Source organism: Ambystoma mexicanum, chromosome 11, assembly GCF_040938575.1.
Source record: "Ambystoma mexicanum isolate Mex_15411 chromosome 11, UKY_AmexF1_1, whole genome shotgun sequence".
Classification (NCBI taxonomy): domain Eukaryota; kingdom Metazoa; phylum Chordata; class Amphibia; order Caudata; family Ambystomatidae; genus Ambystoma; species Ambystoma mexicanum.
In genome coordinates, this window is record NC_090934.1 from 862,345,791 (window position 1) to 862,363,737 (window position 17,947).

Consider the following 17,947-nt stretch of genomic DNA (forward strand, 5'->3'; position numbering starts at 1 on the left):
AGAAATACATTAGACCGGAACTTATATAAACTTTTTCTTCCCCACCCAAACAGATCAGGATGCTCCACTTAAATATGCCTGGATAGTAGGGCACTCTTTTGTGTTCAGAACAGGGCGATGGGCTGAAGAAAAAAAAGAAGGGACAACTTTCAAGAACACAATCACTTCATGGTGGGGTTACAGGGGCCTTTGCTGGCCTGAAATCCATGAATAACTGGCAGATCTGGTGGCTTACAAGGACCCATCCGAGTTCTTAGTCATACACTTGGGGGGAAACGACGTAGTATCCATGGAGAGAAGAACATTATTTGAAGATATATGTACCTCACTAGCAGGATTCGCTCATAATTGGAGGGACACAGACATTTTTTATTCCTCCATGCTACCCATGAAAACCTGGTTGGGAGCAAATTCTTACAAATCCGTGGACACTGCTAGAAAGAAACTGAATAGAGGGGTGGAAAAATTCTGCGCAACCAGGGGGTTCGGTTTCATAAGGTACAGCGCCATAACCCTGGCCAACCCAGACCTTTTTCACAAGGAGGGGACACATTTATCAGGAACAGGAATGGAGCATTTCCAGAGATAACAGATACCCTAGCTAAAAGGGGGTGTCACTAACAACCTTTGGGGGAACCTGGGCGGCCGGCAAACCACCCAGGTGTGGCGGCACGGGCCGGAGGGGGTAACCTCAGGACCTGGTGCCCAAAAGTACAGCATATTATGGTTGTATTGATGATTATATTTGTTATGACCATCACTGTGCAATACAATTCCACGGCCTTTATTGGCAAAACCCAAACAATGGTTTAGTGTGCTACCTGGGGTTATCTAACTGCTGAACACCACTGCTGTAGACTGTGTCTGTGGATGTGAGCACGCGGACAGATTGGACCGACCCCCCCCCACCCCCCCAACACACACACATACACCCACCCACAGCATTAAATGCACTGGGAGTCGCATGTTGGGATCACGGGTAAACCACCTGGGCTGTAGGCAGAACGTCAACGCGCGTCTTTTAATCCAGGTGGATCACCTCTGGCTCTGCCATGGGAGAGCGTCAATCCCAGAAACAAAAAGTACAATGCCAAGCACGATGAAGCAGACTTGGACGCATGTGGCGCGTTACAAAACCCCATGAATAAATGAACAGTGTGTAGTCTACCCCCACCCTTGGCCGTGGACGATGCCCCCCCTCCTCTCCCTGTCCTCCTTCGAATGATCTCTCTCAGCCAATGAGGAAGCGCCGGTTCCTAGATCTGATTGGTGGAGCCGCTCTGCTGATCACCCTGGAAACCCCAACAGCGGTGACTGGATGGGGAGGGGTGGGGATGCTAAGGAGGAGGCGTGGGGCTGGACCAGGACGGACAGAGGGGGTATACGGTGGATGGAAGTCGCAGAGCGCCTTTGGGTGGCAGAGGGGCAGGTGGCGGGGAAGCGGGGCAGGTGGCCAGATAACCGGTGTATGTGGAGGGGGCAGTGAGCTCGTAGGACTGAGGGGCACTGGCCACGAGGGCACAACAACGGGCATGGGCATGGGGGGTGAAATGGGAGGGGGTGCCGGCTGTTGCCCAGTCACCCTCTACAGCTGGGACGAGGTCCGCAAACACGACCAGGTGAGCGACCGGTGGCTGGTTATTGAGCGACGGGTGTACGATATCACCAAGTGGGCGAGCCGGCACCCCGGAGGCTCCCGGGTCATCGGACACTATGCGGGCGAGGACGCCACGGTAAGGAGAGCCTCGCGCTGGGCGGGCGAGGGGGGCTACAGGTGGAGAGGCGAAATGGCCCTAATCCGATGTCAAGCGAGGCCACGGATTTCTGCCGCCGCGGGGGGTGGGGTGACAGGGGCGAGATCAGGGTGCAGAAAGCGCTGCGTTTTGCAGAACGCCCTCTCCGAGCACACCACCACCGCGAGTGCCCTGTGGAAAGCTGGAGACCATGTATGGCTGGGCATGAGCGTACAGGTGTGTTAGTGTTCCTACTCACATGCAAGCCAAGCCACACATGACAAGGACACTAAAACAAGGCGCACACACAGTCTTCCAGGTCTGTAACACGAGCACTTCGAATGGAGGGAGGTCAGCAACACCCTGCTTGGCCTGCTTCACTGCAAAAGCTGCCACGGTGCACCTGTGAATGACATGTCTCTGTTACCATATACAGGGCCTGCGTGCCAAATACAGCGCTATATATCTGTATGAGACACGTCTAAAGAAGTGCGCCTGATTGTTTCCGCGCATAGGAGCGTGCTTGTAACGGTGCGCACATGTGCGTGTGTGTCAAATCCATGTCTTTGAGTTCATTTACTAAGATGTGTTAGTGTCCACGTGCAGGTTTGCACGTGCACACGCGCGCGGCGCACGTTGGAATGCCAATTTGGCGGCGGTGTTCATTCGGTAGGTACCTGCACTTCTTATTTTTGGCCGAAATGAAGCAGAGTACCGGTCCCCACCAACGGTGCCAGCGCCTCTTATTTCTTTGTCCCACTCGGCATTCACACTTTCTCCTGTGACATGTCAAAGCGCGGCCGCTGCACTGAAGTTTCGCTTGTGACAACAAAGCATCACAGTATAGGCTGACAGCCCAGGCGCGCGGGTGCTTGGGGAAGGACTACTGTCAATTAAGAGGAGTTCATGGGGTGGGGCTCAGGTGGGGGATAATACATGGGAGGGAAGCATAACCTTGTGGTGACATTGCATTGCATTTTCTTTCACTGAATACCATTTTTGAAACATACAAACCTTTGTGGGTTTCTGTGTGATCGTCTAGCCAGGATGGGTCAAACACAGCTATGATCCTGGTTTTGTTTTCCTCGGCATGTTTAGTAAACGAGTTATGTCAGGTTAGTGTTTCTACAATGTGTGTACTTTTGGATGCATTCTTATTAAAATATTTTTTAAATCTTTTCAAACCCAAACCGTAGCACATACTTATCTTCCGATCTATAGTCAATTTATGTAGCCAATTGCTGAAATCGTGAGCTGGGCTCAAAAACTGGTGTTCACCACTTAAGCTAATTGTATGATCCCGGGAAAATCATTTATTCTCACTGTTTCTTATCTGTAAAAATTGGGAGTCAGGGAAAAAAAAAATTCCTCCATGGCCTAGACATTGGGGATCATTTTCTTTTATCTCCCAGCGCGGTAAATACAGAGTAAAAACCATATGTAAAAGATGTATGCATGTTTTTTGACCTTGTCTGTCACTCCAGGGGAGTTCTGACTGGCTCGGGTGGGTAGCCAGAACAAACCGTATATGACCACCATCCTATCCGTGCATGTTCCAAAAGCGAATGCATGTCCGCCAGCATCTGATTCTGCTGAAGCAAGACGATGCATTCGATTCCTATGTAATCCGACAGGTTTTAGCAGCTGAGAAAAGCTGCCAGATTGAATAGGCAGTGGAAATACCTCATGCTATGGCAGGAGGAATTTACTATTGCACTACAACAGTGGTTTACAAACTTGTTTGGCCTGGGCCCCACCCTGGGCAAAATTAGGGCAGACCGCCTCCCGCCCCGAAAATACCAAATGGACAGTATGTACAAATGGCTATGAACTATTGCGCACCGTCACTGCACCATACTCCCAGTATAGTCCCAGGGCTCCCCCACCTGCTCCCATCATGCTCCCTCATCCCACTCCTACCCAGTCCCTGGGCTCTCCCCACCTGATCACAGACCCTGGGCTCTTCCCCCACCCCCTGCTTCCACCACCATCCCAGTGCTCCGGCCCCTCCTGCTCCCACCACAGTCCCTGGACTCCCCTCACCACATTCCCAACACCGTCCGAGGGCCAGTGGGAGCTGGTGAATTTTTTAAGTAGAGGGGCACACATATTTCCCACAAAAACGCCATAGCAACTGAGCGCAGCGAGGAAGCACGAGCCAATCAGTGGAGTTTTGTGGGGTGCATGGGGGGTTCCGCCCCTGAATTTTAAAAATATAATGGGATAAAATATTGCATATTAGAGAATACATTAAAAAAATGGGTAAAAAGCCAGGTTTGCAATTGGCACTGGGGGGCCAAGGGGGAAAGCATGGTATTTTTTACTGGACATTTATGATAGATAGCCAGTAAAAAAAAAATACCATCCCTGTCCCCTGGGATCCACAGCACCTCAGAAGGAGAGCTGATTTTGTCAGGTGGGTAGGGCAATTGTGCAACAAAGGCATTTTTAAAATGCCCTTGTTGTACAGCCCTCCTTCCAACCCCTCTACCCCCACTTGCCAAATTCCACTCGATGGACCAAAACAAATACACACAAACACACATTCACACAGCAATCACTGTATCATTCATACAATCACCCATCACCATACACTCACTCATAGCACAAGCATAGACGCATCCATACGCATATTTAAATAAAACATAAATGAACATAAACGTACCTTCTGCAGGAGCCTGTGCGTGGGTGCTGCAATGCCCCGCTCCAGATTGCTCTGTCCATATGTGCGAGGAGGCACAGGAGCTCCCCCTCGCAAATACAGATATGCAGTGACCCAGCCAGCATTTCCAATGAGCTATGCAAGGCTGGTGAAGCAAAATGCCCCCAGCCTTGCATGGCTCAGCAGGAGCACTCCTTCAGCTGGAAAAGGTAGCTGAGGGAGTGCTCAGACTTTTACTGGGCTGGCTCCTGAGCTCCTCCATAATGGGTGAGAGGGACACTGGTTGGACGCCCCCTTGCTCATTATGGATGAGCTGCCAGGCTTGGACTGGCCTTTAGGGCAATAGGTTGATGCCCATACCAAAAATGCTAAATGCTAGTGTAGGCCAGTCAAAATGGGTACTTTTTTGACCAACATGGGCCATTTTCATGAGTTACTTCACTATGCAGCTAGTAGTTTTGACCATTGTTGCTGAATAAATATTCTTTAAATATCACAATTTGCTTACATTTTAACAAAAAAACACCCCCTTAGGTACTATACAAACAGTCTGTGACTAAAGGAATGAATAACCATTTGCAACTGTGGGACACTTTTTCATTGGTGCCTGAGACAGTTTTATGGTCCACTCCAACCATATGAGCTGCCCCTGCCCATTTCCTCCAAAATGTTTTTCTTTTACATTTCATGCAGGGCTCTTGCGCCCCCCTCCTCGCACCTGTGTTGCGGCCATGCCCCCCTGGGTGGGCGCGCCCCACTGTTTGAAGACCTCTGCACTGCAAAGTTCAAAGAATGCAATGAAACTCGGGTTCACCTACATTTTCTTGCATTTGCGCTTGATGGAGCAAACAATCAAAATTACACAGGGTACTGCTAACACACCAATGTTGAGGAGAGCGGTCATCTCTCTGGATCTAGCAGATGGAAGAAAATGGCATACTTCAAATCAAGGAGCAGGTGTGGCACGTTGCCCTCAATAAAATCTGCAGAGCTGCTTTCGTGTGATCAGGTTTGAAGCCAAGCTACACATCTAAAAGTCTGCAGAGCAACTCATTAGGATGACCAGGTTGGAAGCCAAGTTATATAGTTACCTGCTCACTGTTTCATTTATGCACCCATGCAGTGTCCCTCTGCAGGTTTAAATGGGGATTGTGAGAGTTTATCTGTAACTTTTCTCTGTAGGCACCCTAGATTAGCCATAGGTCATAGTTATCCATCTAGTATTACTTGTCTTTCTGATCCTCCTTTCCTTCAAAGTCTACCAACTATTATACCAAAACCAGGGTGAAATCAGTCTGTGATTGATGGTCATCTTTGGGAGGTGACTGCATTAGGCTGACCAAATACATTTCAAGCAAATGGCTCAAAAGTACACCATTTCACTGAGCTCTTGTTGGAGTCACTGATTGTAATGTTTCAGCATGCCAGAGTCCCAAGGCTTGGAACAGACAAAAGGGAGTTACACAGAGAAAAAGAGAGGGAGAAAATATGAGTGGAGTGGTGGTAAGTGGGGAGAGAGACAAACCGAAAGTGATACAAATAGACACAAAGAGCAAGACACACATAGGAAGTGAGACAAAAAGATAGCTACATGACTGGGTGGGAAGACAGGGTGAGCTTCAAAGAATAGGGTCCGGTAGGCCTGCCAGGGTGCCAGCACAAGTCCTTACTGCGTCTAAGCCCCAGCCCACTTAAAGCCTAGAATGGTGAGCATCTGTGCTTGTATTTTTCCTTGTAAAGCACTGCCATGAAGAGTTTGTGTGTTAGAATATATCTGTGGGGGGTCTACATACAAAGTACTCCATTCAGTGTGTACTCATTAGCACACTGCAAATGTTTAAACGTGTGACCCATTTCTCTTTTGTCTGTGTATTTACACTGTATAGTTATTTTTACAATAACATGTGTATAAAAATGTATTTACGGGCAGGCATGGATGTCCATGAAAGTTGACCTCAGTGTGCCGGGCAGTGTATTTCTCTCTTTGTAAGGGTGTTCTGTGAATAAACTTTTGTGCTGCACACTTCACCACCTTTGTGGTGCTGTGGCTTGTCCTGATGATAGCAAAACAAAAGAGTTGATGGCTGGAAGGTTTAGAATTAATCTTAACCTCTGGAATTGTTCTGGACAACCCCCAGACCATTGTTCTTTACCTGCCAATCCATTACAAAAGGGGAAAGACCATATGCAAATCAGGTTCAGTCCCACCCTTGTCAGGATAGCAGGGTAGTGTGGCCCCGCCCACCACGGAAGTCCAGCAGTACCAAGACATTTCTGGATAATGATGTCCAGTACTGCTGAGGCTTGTCTGGATAGCAGCGTAATGTGCCCCAACCCACCAGGGATGTCCAGCAGTGCTGAGGCTTGTCCGGTGTGACGAATCAACTACCAGTGCACCAATGGTCCAGGGATGAATATCGATTTCTAAACCATCAATCAGCCCCACCGCTCTAGTAGACCAGAAGGGATATGAATAGATTGGAAACACAAGCAAATTATAAACCTCCTTGTCCAATTTTGGACATGGACGGAACAGCATACTTAGTTCCGCAAGGTCGTGAATCGTTGGTAAGTTGCAACACTGCAAAATACAATTATTACCCAATGATAAGAGGCACTGTCCAGTCAAGGTTGTATACAAATATCTACTTTATTATTATTCAACAGACAGTTCTAGCACACTACAAAATACAACCCACCCTGTAAAGAAATGCAGAGGACAGACACTTTCAAGAAGGTTATCATTCAACAAACAGTTCTAGCACGCTACAAAATACAACCCACCCTGTAAAGAAATGCAGAGCACCGACACTTTCAAGAAGGAAAAGGGATGCACTCTGGATGCGGACATGAGGGTAGCTGGTAAAGTAATTAATCACAATAGTTCAAGGATACTTGGTTTCAGCACAAAGGGAGCAATGGGTCATAAAATGTCACTTGGGCCCTTCGGAGAAGGACCAGGGGGACAGAACTACAATTTACCTTGTGCTTGTAGATGTTCTTGATGCTCCACAGGGGCGAGTCAGTTTCAGGGCGCTTTGCCGCTCCTGTGACAGAGTTCACCACGGGAGACAGCTGCAGGTTTAAGGCGACAGGCAGTTCGGCGAGCAAGGCTGGACAAACGGATGCAGGCTGGCCTACACAGGGCCAGGAATCGTTGACTTTGTGCTGGTTGGTGGGTCTGAAGCACTAGTCGAGGCGTCTTGGACGACAGTAGTGATTGCGGCATGACAACAGTCAGCGGTGTAGTCTGTTGCAGCTCGAGGGGCTCGACTGGCTCGAAAATGTCCTTTAAGGCGGGCACTGGTTGATGCTTGTCAATACACTCCTCCTAGCTCCTTCACTGAGCTTGTGTCATCCTTTAAGGCGGATGGCCTAAAGCTGAGGAGAATGTTGCAGGCAACGACCTTGTCCTTGGTTTGGTTAAGAGACTCTCTGGCACTTCCTACCTAGGAAGCTTGCTTGCAGAGCTTAGCAGGACATGCAGGGTGCTGGCTGGGTACCGGTTCTGGAGCTGCTGGAAGGTCCTCTGGATTCAGTATCTCTCTCTCTCTGTTCCCTGGGAGATGTTTAGGGGAGGGATCTTGCTTCCCTCTTTGGAAATGCGGGTCTTTCTTCACTGGTGGAAGCTGTAAGGCTGACTGTTCCTTCAGCCAGGGGCCTAATTCGTTTTTCTTGTTACTCCTTTCAAAGTCTTCATATGATCTGCCCAAAAGAGGGGCTCAGCCCCCTTTTAAAGCCACATGGGCCACAGTGATTGGTGTAGGCTAAGCCTACCTTAGTGAACAATGCTGTGTCCCCACCAACAATCTTTTGTATGCATGAGGTCATACGTTCAAAGAAATGGGGATGCCTGATTCTAACAACAGGTCCTTCAGGCTATAAACAGAGACAATATGCAATGGACCAGTGGAAGAGAGGGGTGATCTCTCGTTCTGCTGTATGGTCTTTTTAAAAAAAATTAACTATCAACCAATAGTTCATATTATTTGATTAATGAATTCAATTTAATTGTGTCACACACATTTTTTACAAATTACATAAAAAATACAAACTACAAAATGCATTATACATTTTTTGCCAAAAACCTTTATTGTTTCTGGGGTTGGTTATAAGACACTAGGACTCACATTTCAAATATACTACCACTCATTCACTCTCATTCTCCACTCCATTCATACTCTCTATCTCATCTCTCTCTAACCCTCCTTGGTTAGACACCGCTATTTCACTGTAATGATTCGTTCGTGGGTTCAGATCTATTGCTCAATCAACCCATCTGTGTAGATTTTAATCCCACAGAATTAGAATGTCTACACGTGTTTCGGTTGTCCCTTGACCCCTATTCAGGTCTCTTCATACAGCAACCTTCTTCAGGACGAAAAAAACAGCCCATCTATGTGCTGTCTCTTACGGTAGGGTGAGCCATAGTCCCTGCACTTTTCAATAGGCGCAGGTGGTTCAGATGTGGGAGTTAATCTGTATTTCTCGTGAGTCCTTGTTTCCCAAAATGGTACCACATCAATGTCTGTACTGATTCATACTCAGTGTACAACTGCTGTTATATTGGTAGGGTGGTACTCTTGTAGGGAGTTTGTTTATTCTTCCAAGGTATGATACTTCTACCAATCTCACCGGGGTGCTAAGTGACTCCAACAGGATTAGGAACCAGCGTGAACGACAGATACGAGGCGATTCAAGGGCCCCGGATCCGATCCAGTTGAGATTGGTAGAAGTATTATACCTGGGAAGAATAAACAAAATCCCTACAAGAGTACCACCCTACCAATATAACAGTGGTAGTACACTGAGTACGAATCATTACAGACATTGATGACGTACACTTTGAACAGGCCAGGGGCCTCGTCCTTACCCTGCTCCTCCACCTATTTCCGCTGGCCCACCAGAGTGGGACACCCTTTATGGACTATACAGAAGTCAGTCTGATCTGGGCCCCCAGCTGTGAAAAACTCAACCAGCTTGGGCAGGCCCTTCAGATCTGTCTGAGCTCACCTGGTCCTCCATCTCAGGTTCCTGTGCTGCACCAGGCAACTCTGAAGTCCCTAAGTCTTCCTGCTAACAAAGTAGGGACCCCAGTGGTTACTAGCCCCTCTCCTGCAGGAGTAGGCGACACATCAGTCTGTGGAACTGGACTAGGTGCTACCGGCTGCACCGGTCCCTTCAGCAAGCCTTCTGGAAGCACTCCAGGCCTTAAGGCTCTGAGGGTGTTCAATCTGGTTATCTCTTTGGCCCTCGATCGGGTAGCCTCTGCGACTATCTCAGGATCAGGAAGATCATTACCCAACACGCAAGGGACAGAGATGGAGGCTTTCACCGCTACACAGCGCTGGGTTGTTTCACTGCTTGAGTTGAACTCTATTATTGCCAAGGGGCACTTACTCTTTCCGTCGAACCCACTGTTGCTACAATCAGGCCCATCAATATATTGGCCTTTCTCTACCCACTGCCAGGTGACAGGTGTGATGCTAGCGGCAGTGTCTCGGACCGCAGGAGTTTTGTGTCCATTGATATACACATGTTCAAAATAGAGATGAGTATTATTGGGCACTGGGATCTCTTCTGCAGACCCGGTACCATTCCCACTCAGTGTAACCAATCCACATTCTGCCACTTCTTGGCCTAGTGGGAAGTCCTCCTCTAGGAGGCCCACACTAATGATGGCCTCTTCCATGAGTCCAACATTCACTATGGCTTGCTTGGGTAAGCACTTGCAAGCAGGATCCCCTTTCGTATGGGCCAGCTCTTTACACACGAAACAAGCTTTGCGCGGTGAGAACGCAGGTGTCCCATTGTTACGGTGCCTGTGCTCTTCTTTTCAGTGTATACAGCTGAACTAAAGTTTTGAGATAGCCCTTCATTTTTTTGGGAACCTGACTTCGAAGAGGATTGGGTTGGACCTTTGTCCTTCTCATCCTTGTTTATTTTTTGTCTGAAGTTTTCTCTTCTGGTTTATGTGTTCCTTATTCTGGACTCGAGTACTCACAAACCTTTGGGCAGGCTTTGCAAGCTCCCTAGGGTCTGTGATAGTCTTGTCTACAACATGCTTGCATAGGTTAACCTCACAATTCTTCAATACATTCTCACACGCAATCAAATTGTACATCCCTTTAAATGCGTCAACTTTGTTACCAGCCGCTCAGATATTTCAACAAGTGTGTGAACGCTTCAAATGTCTGCCCACTTTTCTTTCTGAGCTCTCTGAAGCTTTTGAGATACTGTTCTGGGGGTTTACCGAACTTCCTGAGGAGGGTCGCTTTCATGATTGCATAAATGGGCCTTTCCTTAGGAGTTAACTGAAGAATTGCATCAGTGCCTGGTGTTGGTAAGCGACTCATCAGGGCTGCACCCTACAGTGCCTCGTCCACCTCCTGCAGCTGAAAAGCAAGCTCGAGCGCTTCAAACAAGTAAAAAATATCCTTCCCCACTTCGTAGGCCCGCACTAAGTCTTTGGGGATGTGCCACCAGGGCTTATCCTGTGCACTCTGGTTTGAGCCACCACTGCTGCTTTTACTTGAGGTGGATCTGTTGGTCCCCTTCTTCTCCTGTCCAGCTGTTTCTGCTCCTCTAGCTCTAGTCTCCTCTCCTCGAGCAGGAGCTTTCTAGCTGCTAGCTCATTAACAACTGGAACAATTATTGGGCCACCTAGAGACTGTGATGAGGCCTGGGACCTGTGGTGTGCCAGACTCGCCCCTGACCTCACTCCCACTCTAGAGTGTTGAGAAATCACGCTTGCCCCCCGGTGGGATGGTTGGCGAGAAACACTGCTCTTGCTGTCTTCCTAATCATCTTTCACTTCGTCCTCCGGAAGGTCTTTTCTGTTTGGGCACACAGGGACTAGCCCATCCCCTGGGGTCTTCGGCCCAACCGCTCTTGCTTCTACCCAAGCTTGGAGGCTGGTCAGCAACTCAGGTTTATTAAACTTAGTGCTGTGGGGAAGTCCCCTCTCTTGACATAGGACGCATAGGACATCCTTGGTCATGCCTTTTACAATCGCCATGTCAAGATCCATGATTATTACAAATACCTTTCAATGTCTAAACGTGGCCTGCAACAGTACTTTTATCATTGGGTGACTAAGCTGTGCGTGTCACACTCTGCCCCCGGTCTTACCTGTTTGTCCTGTGTCGTCTTCTTCTTTGAAGGTTTCTCCGTCTTTCGGGATGTCCGGGACTTATACAGGTAAGGCCGGTGGTCCTCCGTATCCAAATGGTATCACTGCAGAGTCTTCAGTATCGATTGCACAATCTTCTGGTCGATGGGGTGGTAGTGATTGGACAATGGCTGTTGAAAACACATCCGAGTATTGTTGGTAGATCTCAGGTACTTGGGGAAATATTGGAGACACAGATGGATGGTCGTTCGAGGATCTGGGTTTCCATAGATTATGTTCTGTACCATGTTTTGGGATAAACAATGGGACAAGCAGAATTCGGAGGCTAGAAATAAGGATCCGGCCGCCCGATTGATGTATGGGTTGTGTTTTTGTAGCCAGGGCATCCCCAGAACCATGGGCAGTGTGCTGCCTTGATGATATCAAAACGAAGCATCTCCTGATGGTTGATTGAGAGCAACAATTCTGTGGTTTGCTGGGTTATGGGTCCCGAAGACAGTGGTTTCCCATCAATTCCTTCGACAGCTTGGATTGTTTCCTTAGTTTCTCGAGGAATGTTATGCTTCAAGGCCTATTCATGGTCCAAGAAGATTCCCATGGCACCACAGTCCACTAGGGCCAGGATGGAATGAGTCTCCTTATTGGTGGTAGATAAGGAGGTTTGCAGGACAACTAAAGTATTCAATCGGGGCAATTCAAGGAAGGAGCAGAAGCGGAGCAAGTATCTTTCTCCCGAAGCTGGGCTCCGCTCAAGATCGGAGCTGGCATTTCCCGAACGCCTGAGTGGAGCTATAGGACAATTCCGTACTAGATGTTTATCAGAGGCACAATGCATAGAGAGCCCAGTATTGATCCTACGCATCCTTTCTTGTGCAGATATTGGACCCCGTACGGAGCCCAATTGCATAGGCTCGGGATCAGGAGAGTGCAATGTGGTCGTTTCCTTTGGGCTAGGATATTCCATGGAAACTTTTGGAGAAACCGTTTTTGTTTTTCTCTTTTCTGCCTTTCTTTCCTGGATTCGAAAGTCAATTTGGAGGGACAAATCTATCAAAGCCTGGAAGGAACTTGGACGGGTTACTCTGGCGAGTTCGTCCTTGATTTCGTCATTTAAGCCTCTGCGAAACAGGGTAAAACTTGCCTCATGGGACGAATCAGCCTCTTTAGCCAACTGCTTAAAGCGGGTTACATAGGAAAGCATGTCTTGGTTCCCTTGTTGGAATTCCGGAGCCTTTCCGGATCACTGTAAACTTGGTCAGGACGGTCAAACATGGTTTTGAAGGCTTCTACAAATCCGTCATAATTGTCCAGGAGTGGATCTGCAGCATTCACCAAGGGAGTTGCCCAGGCTAGGGCATTACCAGAGAGATGTGCAATTATAAATCCCACCTTGGCTCGGGGCGTGGAAAAATAGTATGGTTTGAATGTGAAATGCACTAAACAGGAATCAAGGAAGGACCGCAGTGTTTTGAAGAACCATCATATTTGTCCACTATGCCCCCTACCAGAGCATTTTCCTGTAATGCCGAATCCCGGAAAAGCACGAGTTGTTTTAACGCTGCATTTTCGGCTTTGAGGTTTTGAACCTCTGCTGTTAATTCTTGCATTCCTCTCATTAGGTCCTGGACAGCAGCTTCCATGTTGAGCTCAGTATCAAGTCCTAGGCGTATCAAACTGTCACACTCTGCCCCTGGTTTTACCTGTTTGTCCTTTGTAGTCTTCTTCTTTGAAGGTTTCTCCGTCTTCCGGGATGTCCGGGACTTATAGGTAAGGTCGGTGGTCCTCCGTATCCAGTGTGGAGCTAGAGCAGACTCGGAGGGAGACAAGAGTTCAGGATTCCAGGAAGGTAAGAAATCAGCAGTCAATATCCGGGATTAAGTGCGGAACCAGGGAAGGGAAGCACTACTCTCAGAGTACTGGGATGAGGCTACGAGTGCGGAAACATGGAAGTGGGTTCAGGAAGGAATGAATCGTACGGCCTCAGGCGAAGGCAACAGGCCGTTTCTAACACTCCAGGAAGGAAAAGGAATATGGAAAAGTATCAGATAATGGCACGAGGGGAAGGAAGGTAACAATGAACACAGTAGCTGTGAACTCGAAAAGGAGCATTGAGACGCGCAGCGCTGCGGGGGCGTGCCCGTTTTCTAGGAAGCCAGGGCTCCTGTGTAAACGCTAGACCGCAACGTGACTGAGGCGCCGGCCACGTTGGGAGGAGAACGGCTCCAACGGTGCAATGCACCATGGACCAGAACGTCTAGAAGGGGCATAAACGGCGAATCATGACAGTGCGCAAAGCTCCAGCTAGATCTGACCACTCTCCACCAATGTGACGAATCAACTTCCGGGGCGCTAGTGGTCCAGGGATGAATATCGGTTCCGAAACCATCAATCATCCCCACACCTCTAGTACACCAGAAGGGATGCGAACAGATTGGAAAAAAAAAGCAAATAATAAACCTCTATGCCCAATTTTGGTAACATGGACGGAACGGCAGGCTTCTCTCCATAAGGTTATGGATAGTTGGTTAGTTGCAACACAGCGGATATACAAGTATTACCCAATGATAAAAGGGACTGTCCAGCCAAGGTTGTATAACAATATCTACTTTATAATTATTCAACAGAAAGATTTTTTTTTTGTAGATCGCCTATCTGAAAGACCGATTGCGGCCTACAAAAATAGAAAAAAGTACATTTCCTCAAACCCTCAACCTCCACCCCCTATCCTCTCTTGCCCAATTCAATATAAAAAACCGTGGGTTTCACCTCCTGAACCCCCTCACTCAGTCCCCGACTCCTCCCCACCATTACACACACAAAAATACACTCGAACAGGTACACCCGAAACAAACAAACACACACACATGTACTTACCTGTTCTCTTTCTTGGCCTCTTCCGGGTCTTGGCGTGACAGTTCGATTTAGAAAGACTGCTCTGTGCGGTCTTTCTAAATCGCTCTTTTTTTTCTTTTGTTTATTTTAAAAAGGTAATTAGACCTAATACCTACAAAATACAACCCACCCTGTAAAGGAATGCAGAGGACAGACAGTTTCAAGAAGGAAAAGGGATGCACTCTGGAAACTGACAGGAGGGTAGTCGGTGAAGTAATTATTTGCAATAGTTCAAGGATACTTGGTTTCACCACAAAGGGAGAAATGGGTCCTAAAATGACACTAGGGGCCTTCGGAGAAGGGCCAGGGGGACAGAACCACAATGTACCTTGTGCTTGTAGATGTTCTTGATGCTAGACAGGGTTGAGTCTATTTCAGTGCACTTCGTAGCTCCTGAGACAGAGTTCAAGACAGAAGACAGTGGCTGGTATCAGGCAGCAGGCAGTTCGGCGAGCAAAGCTGGATGGATGATTGCAGGCTTGCCTACACGGCGGCTCTGGGTCAGGAATCATCTCAGTGCTGGTCCACGGTTCTGAAGCAATGTTTGAGGCATCTCGTGGGGCATTAGCGACTGCAGCGTAACAACAGTCAGTGGTGCAGTTGGTTGCAGCTGGAGGGGCTCGTCTGGCTCGAAAATGTCCTTTAGGGCGGACGTCGGTAGATGCTTGTCGGTGCACTCTTCCTAGCTTCTTCACTGGGCCTGTGTCGTCCTTTAAGGCAGACGGCCCAAAGCGGAGGAAAGTGTTGCAGGCAGCTGCCTTGTCCTTGGTTTGGTTCAGAGACTCTCTGGCACTTCCCACCTAGGAAGCTTTCTGCAGAGCCTAGCAGGTCATGCTGTGTGCTGTGTAATGGCTCAGTACTTGTTCTTGAGCTGCTGGCGGGTCCTCTGGATTCAGTATCTCCCTCTGTTCCCTGGGAGATGTTTAGGGGAGGGATCTTGCTTCCCTCGTGGATGTCCTGGCCTTTCTTCATTGGTGAAATATGTAAGGCAGACAGTACCTTCAGCCATGGTCCAATGCAGAGTTCTTCTTGTTATTTCTTGCAAAGTCTTCAGATACTCTGCCCAAAAGAGGGGCTCAGCCATCTTTTAAAGCCAAATGGGCAACAGTGGCTAAGCCTACCTTAATGAACCAATCCTTGGTCCCCACCAACAATCTCCTGTATGCATGAGGTCATAACCAACGTGCTTTGCAACAGAAAAGTTGAAGGGGTGAAAACATGTAACACTAAGTCCCACCCATCTTCCTATCTTTTGTTGATCAAAGGGTCTCTCTGGCTAATTGAGCTCTTTGTGGTTCCTGATTAAAGTGGCAGGTCTCCCTTGAAGCTGTGGAGAGAACAGACGTCCTGTCTCCATCAAATCACATACTCCTACCCTCTGAATGGGGTCTCCCTGGAGGCGTTGCCTACCGTAAACACATGTACCAGTCATGACACCCCTCTGTCTTTGATACTTTAGGGCAGGAGCTGGCTTCAGGTTGACACAATGCATATGAGGTGGTGTTGGGGTTTCTTGTCTCCTTTGTTTTAGCCTCTGCAGCCAGGCCCCGTGTAGCCCTGTTTGAAGTATACTCTATTAGTATGTTAATTATGTTAATTGCTGCCACCATCTGCAGAGGGTAAACAAACGGACAGGGCAGATCCATGGAGCCTTTGATAGTTAATTAGGCTGGCCATGGCAGGAGGAAGGTTTTGGCCCTCGCCCTTCTTGTGTACTCCACCTGTCAGATCCCAACTAAATATGACGTCTGTAGGCAGTGTCCACCCAGAGTACACAGGTCTATGTGGACAAGCCTCATGTGGTGGACATAGAAAAATGTGTGTGGATTAGCCCTACACACTTTCCAGAGGTTGATCTACCATCATTCAATTTCATTTAAAATTTCAAAAATGCCCAGGCGAGCGCACACCCACCATGCGGATGGTCTAATTCCTCACATCCGGATACAGGTGTATTGTTACCCCAGCCACCAGGAATGTCCAGCGGTAGTGAGGCTTGTCTGAATAAAGGTGTATTGTGCCCCCACCCACCAGGGATGTTCAGCAGAGCTGAGGCTTGTCCGGATAGGTGTGTATTTTGTCCCCACCCACCAGGAATGTGCAGCAGCATTGAGTCTTGTCCAGATAGTGGTGTATTGTGGCCCTAACCACCAGGCATGTCCAGTGGTGCTGAGGCTTGTCCGGATTGAGGTGTATTGTTCCCTTGCCCACCAGGGACGGCAAGCGGTGCTGAGGCTTGTGGATACAGGTGTACCGTGCTCCCACCCACCAGGGATGTCTAGCGGTGCAGAGACATGTCCGGATATAGGTGTATTGTGCCCGTGCCACCAGGGATGCCCAGCGGTGCCAAGGCTTTTCTGGATAGTGGTGTATTGTGCCTCCAGCCACCAGGGATGCCCATGTAGTGCTGAGGCGTGCCCAGATAGCAGCGTAATGTGCCACTAGCCACCAGGGATGTCCAGCGGCACTGAAGCTTGTCCAGATAGAGGTGTTTTGTGCCCACACCCACCAGGGATCTCCAGCAGTGCTGTGGCTTGTCTGGCTATTGGTGTATTGTGCTCAACTCACCAGGGATGTCCTGCGGGGCTGAGGCTTGTCCAGATAGAGGTGTATTGTGCCCCCACCTGCTAGGGATGTCCAGCTGTGCTGAGGCTTGTCCGGATACAAGTGTATAGTACCCCACACACACCAGGAGTGTCCATCAGTGCTGAGGCTTGTCCGGATAGACATTTATGGTGCCCCCACCCACCAGTGATGTCCAGCAGTGCTGAGGCTTGTCCGGACAGAGGTATATTGTGTCCTCACCCAATGTGGTTGTCCAGCGGTTCTGAGACTTGTCCGGATAGATGTGTATTGTGCCCCTACCCACCAGGGATGTCCAGCAGTGCTGAGGTTTGTCCAGATACAGGTGTATTGTACCTCCACCCACCAGGAATATCCAGCAGTATTGTAGTTTGTTCGGATAGCAGTGTATTGATCCCCCGCCCACCAGTGTTGTCCACCGGTGCTGAGGCTTTTCTGGATAGAGGTGTATTGTGCTCCCACCCACCAGGGATGTCCAGCCGCACTAAGGCATATCTGGCTAGAGATGTATTGTGCCCCCACCTACCCGGGATGTCCAGCAGTGCTGAGACCTGTCCAGATACATGTGTATTGTACCCCCACCCACCAGGAATATCTAGCAGTGTTGTGGCTTGTCCGGATAGAGGTGTATTGTGACCTCGCCAACCAGGGATGTCCAGCGGTGCTGAGTTTTGTCCAGATAGAGGTGTATTGTACTCCCACCCACCAGGAATGTCAAGCAGTGCTTAGACTAGTCCTGACAGATGTGTATTTTGTCCCCGCCCACCAGGGATTTCCAGTGGCTTTATGGCTTGTCTGCATAGTGGTGTATTGTGCTCCCACGACCACGGATAAACAAACCGAGGTCTTTGCCGGAAAGAAAGAGGGAAGAGGTGAGAGGACATGTGCAACGGGTGTAAAATAAAAACGGACAACTGGAAATGTACAAGGCGATGACAGTGCTTC

General features: G+C 48.7%; 1 protein-coding gene across 1 annotated transcript in view; it reads left to right on the top strand.

Moving 5' to 3' along the window:
- Nucleotides 1-1,369: 1,369 nt before the first annotated feature.
- Nucleotides 1,370-17,947, top strand: part of LOC138503842 (fatty acid desaturase 2-like) — a 237,818-nt gene continuing 221,240 nt past the window's right edge. Inside the window, exon 1 of the mRNA XM_069623892.1 lies at nt 1,370-1,733. Coding sequence (XP_069479993.1) covers nt 1,533-1,733 — 201 coding nt within the window. The 5' untranslated portion in view covers nt 1,370-1,532. The remainder of the gene's footprint in view (nt 1,734-17,947) is intronic.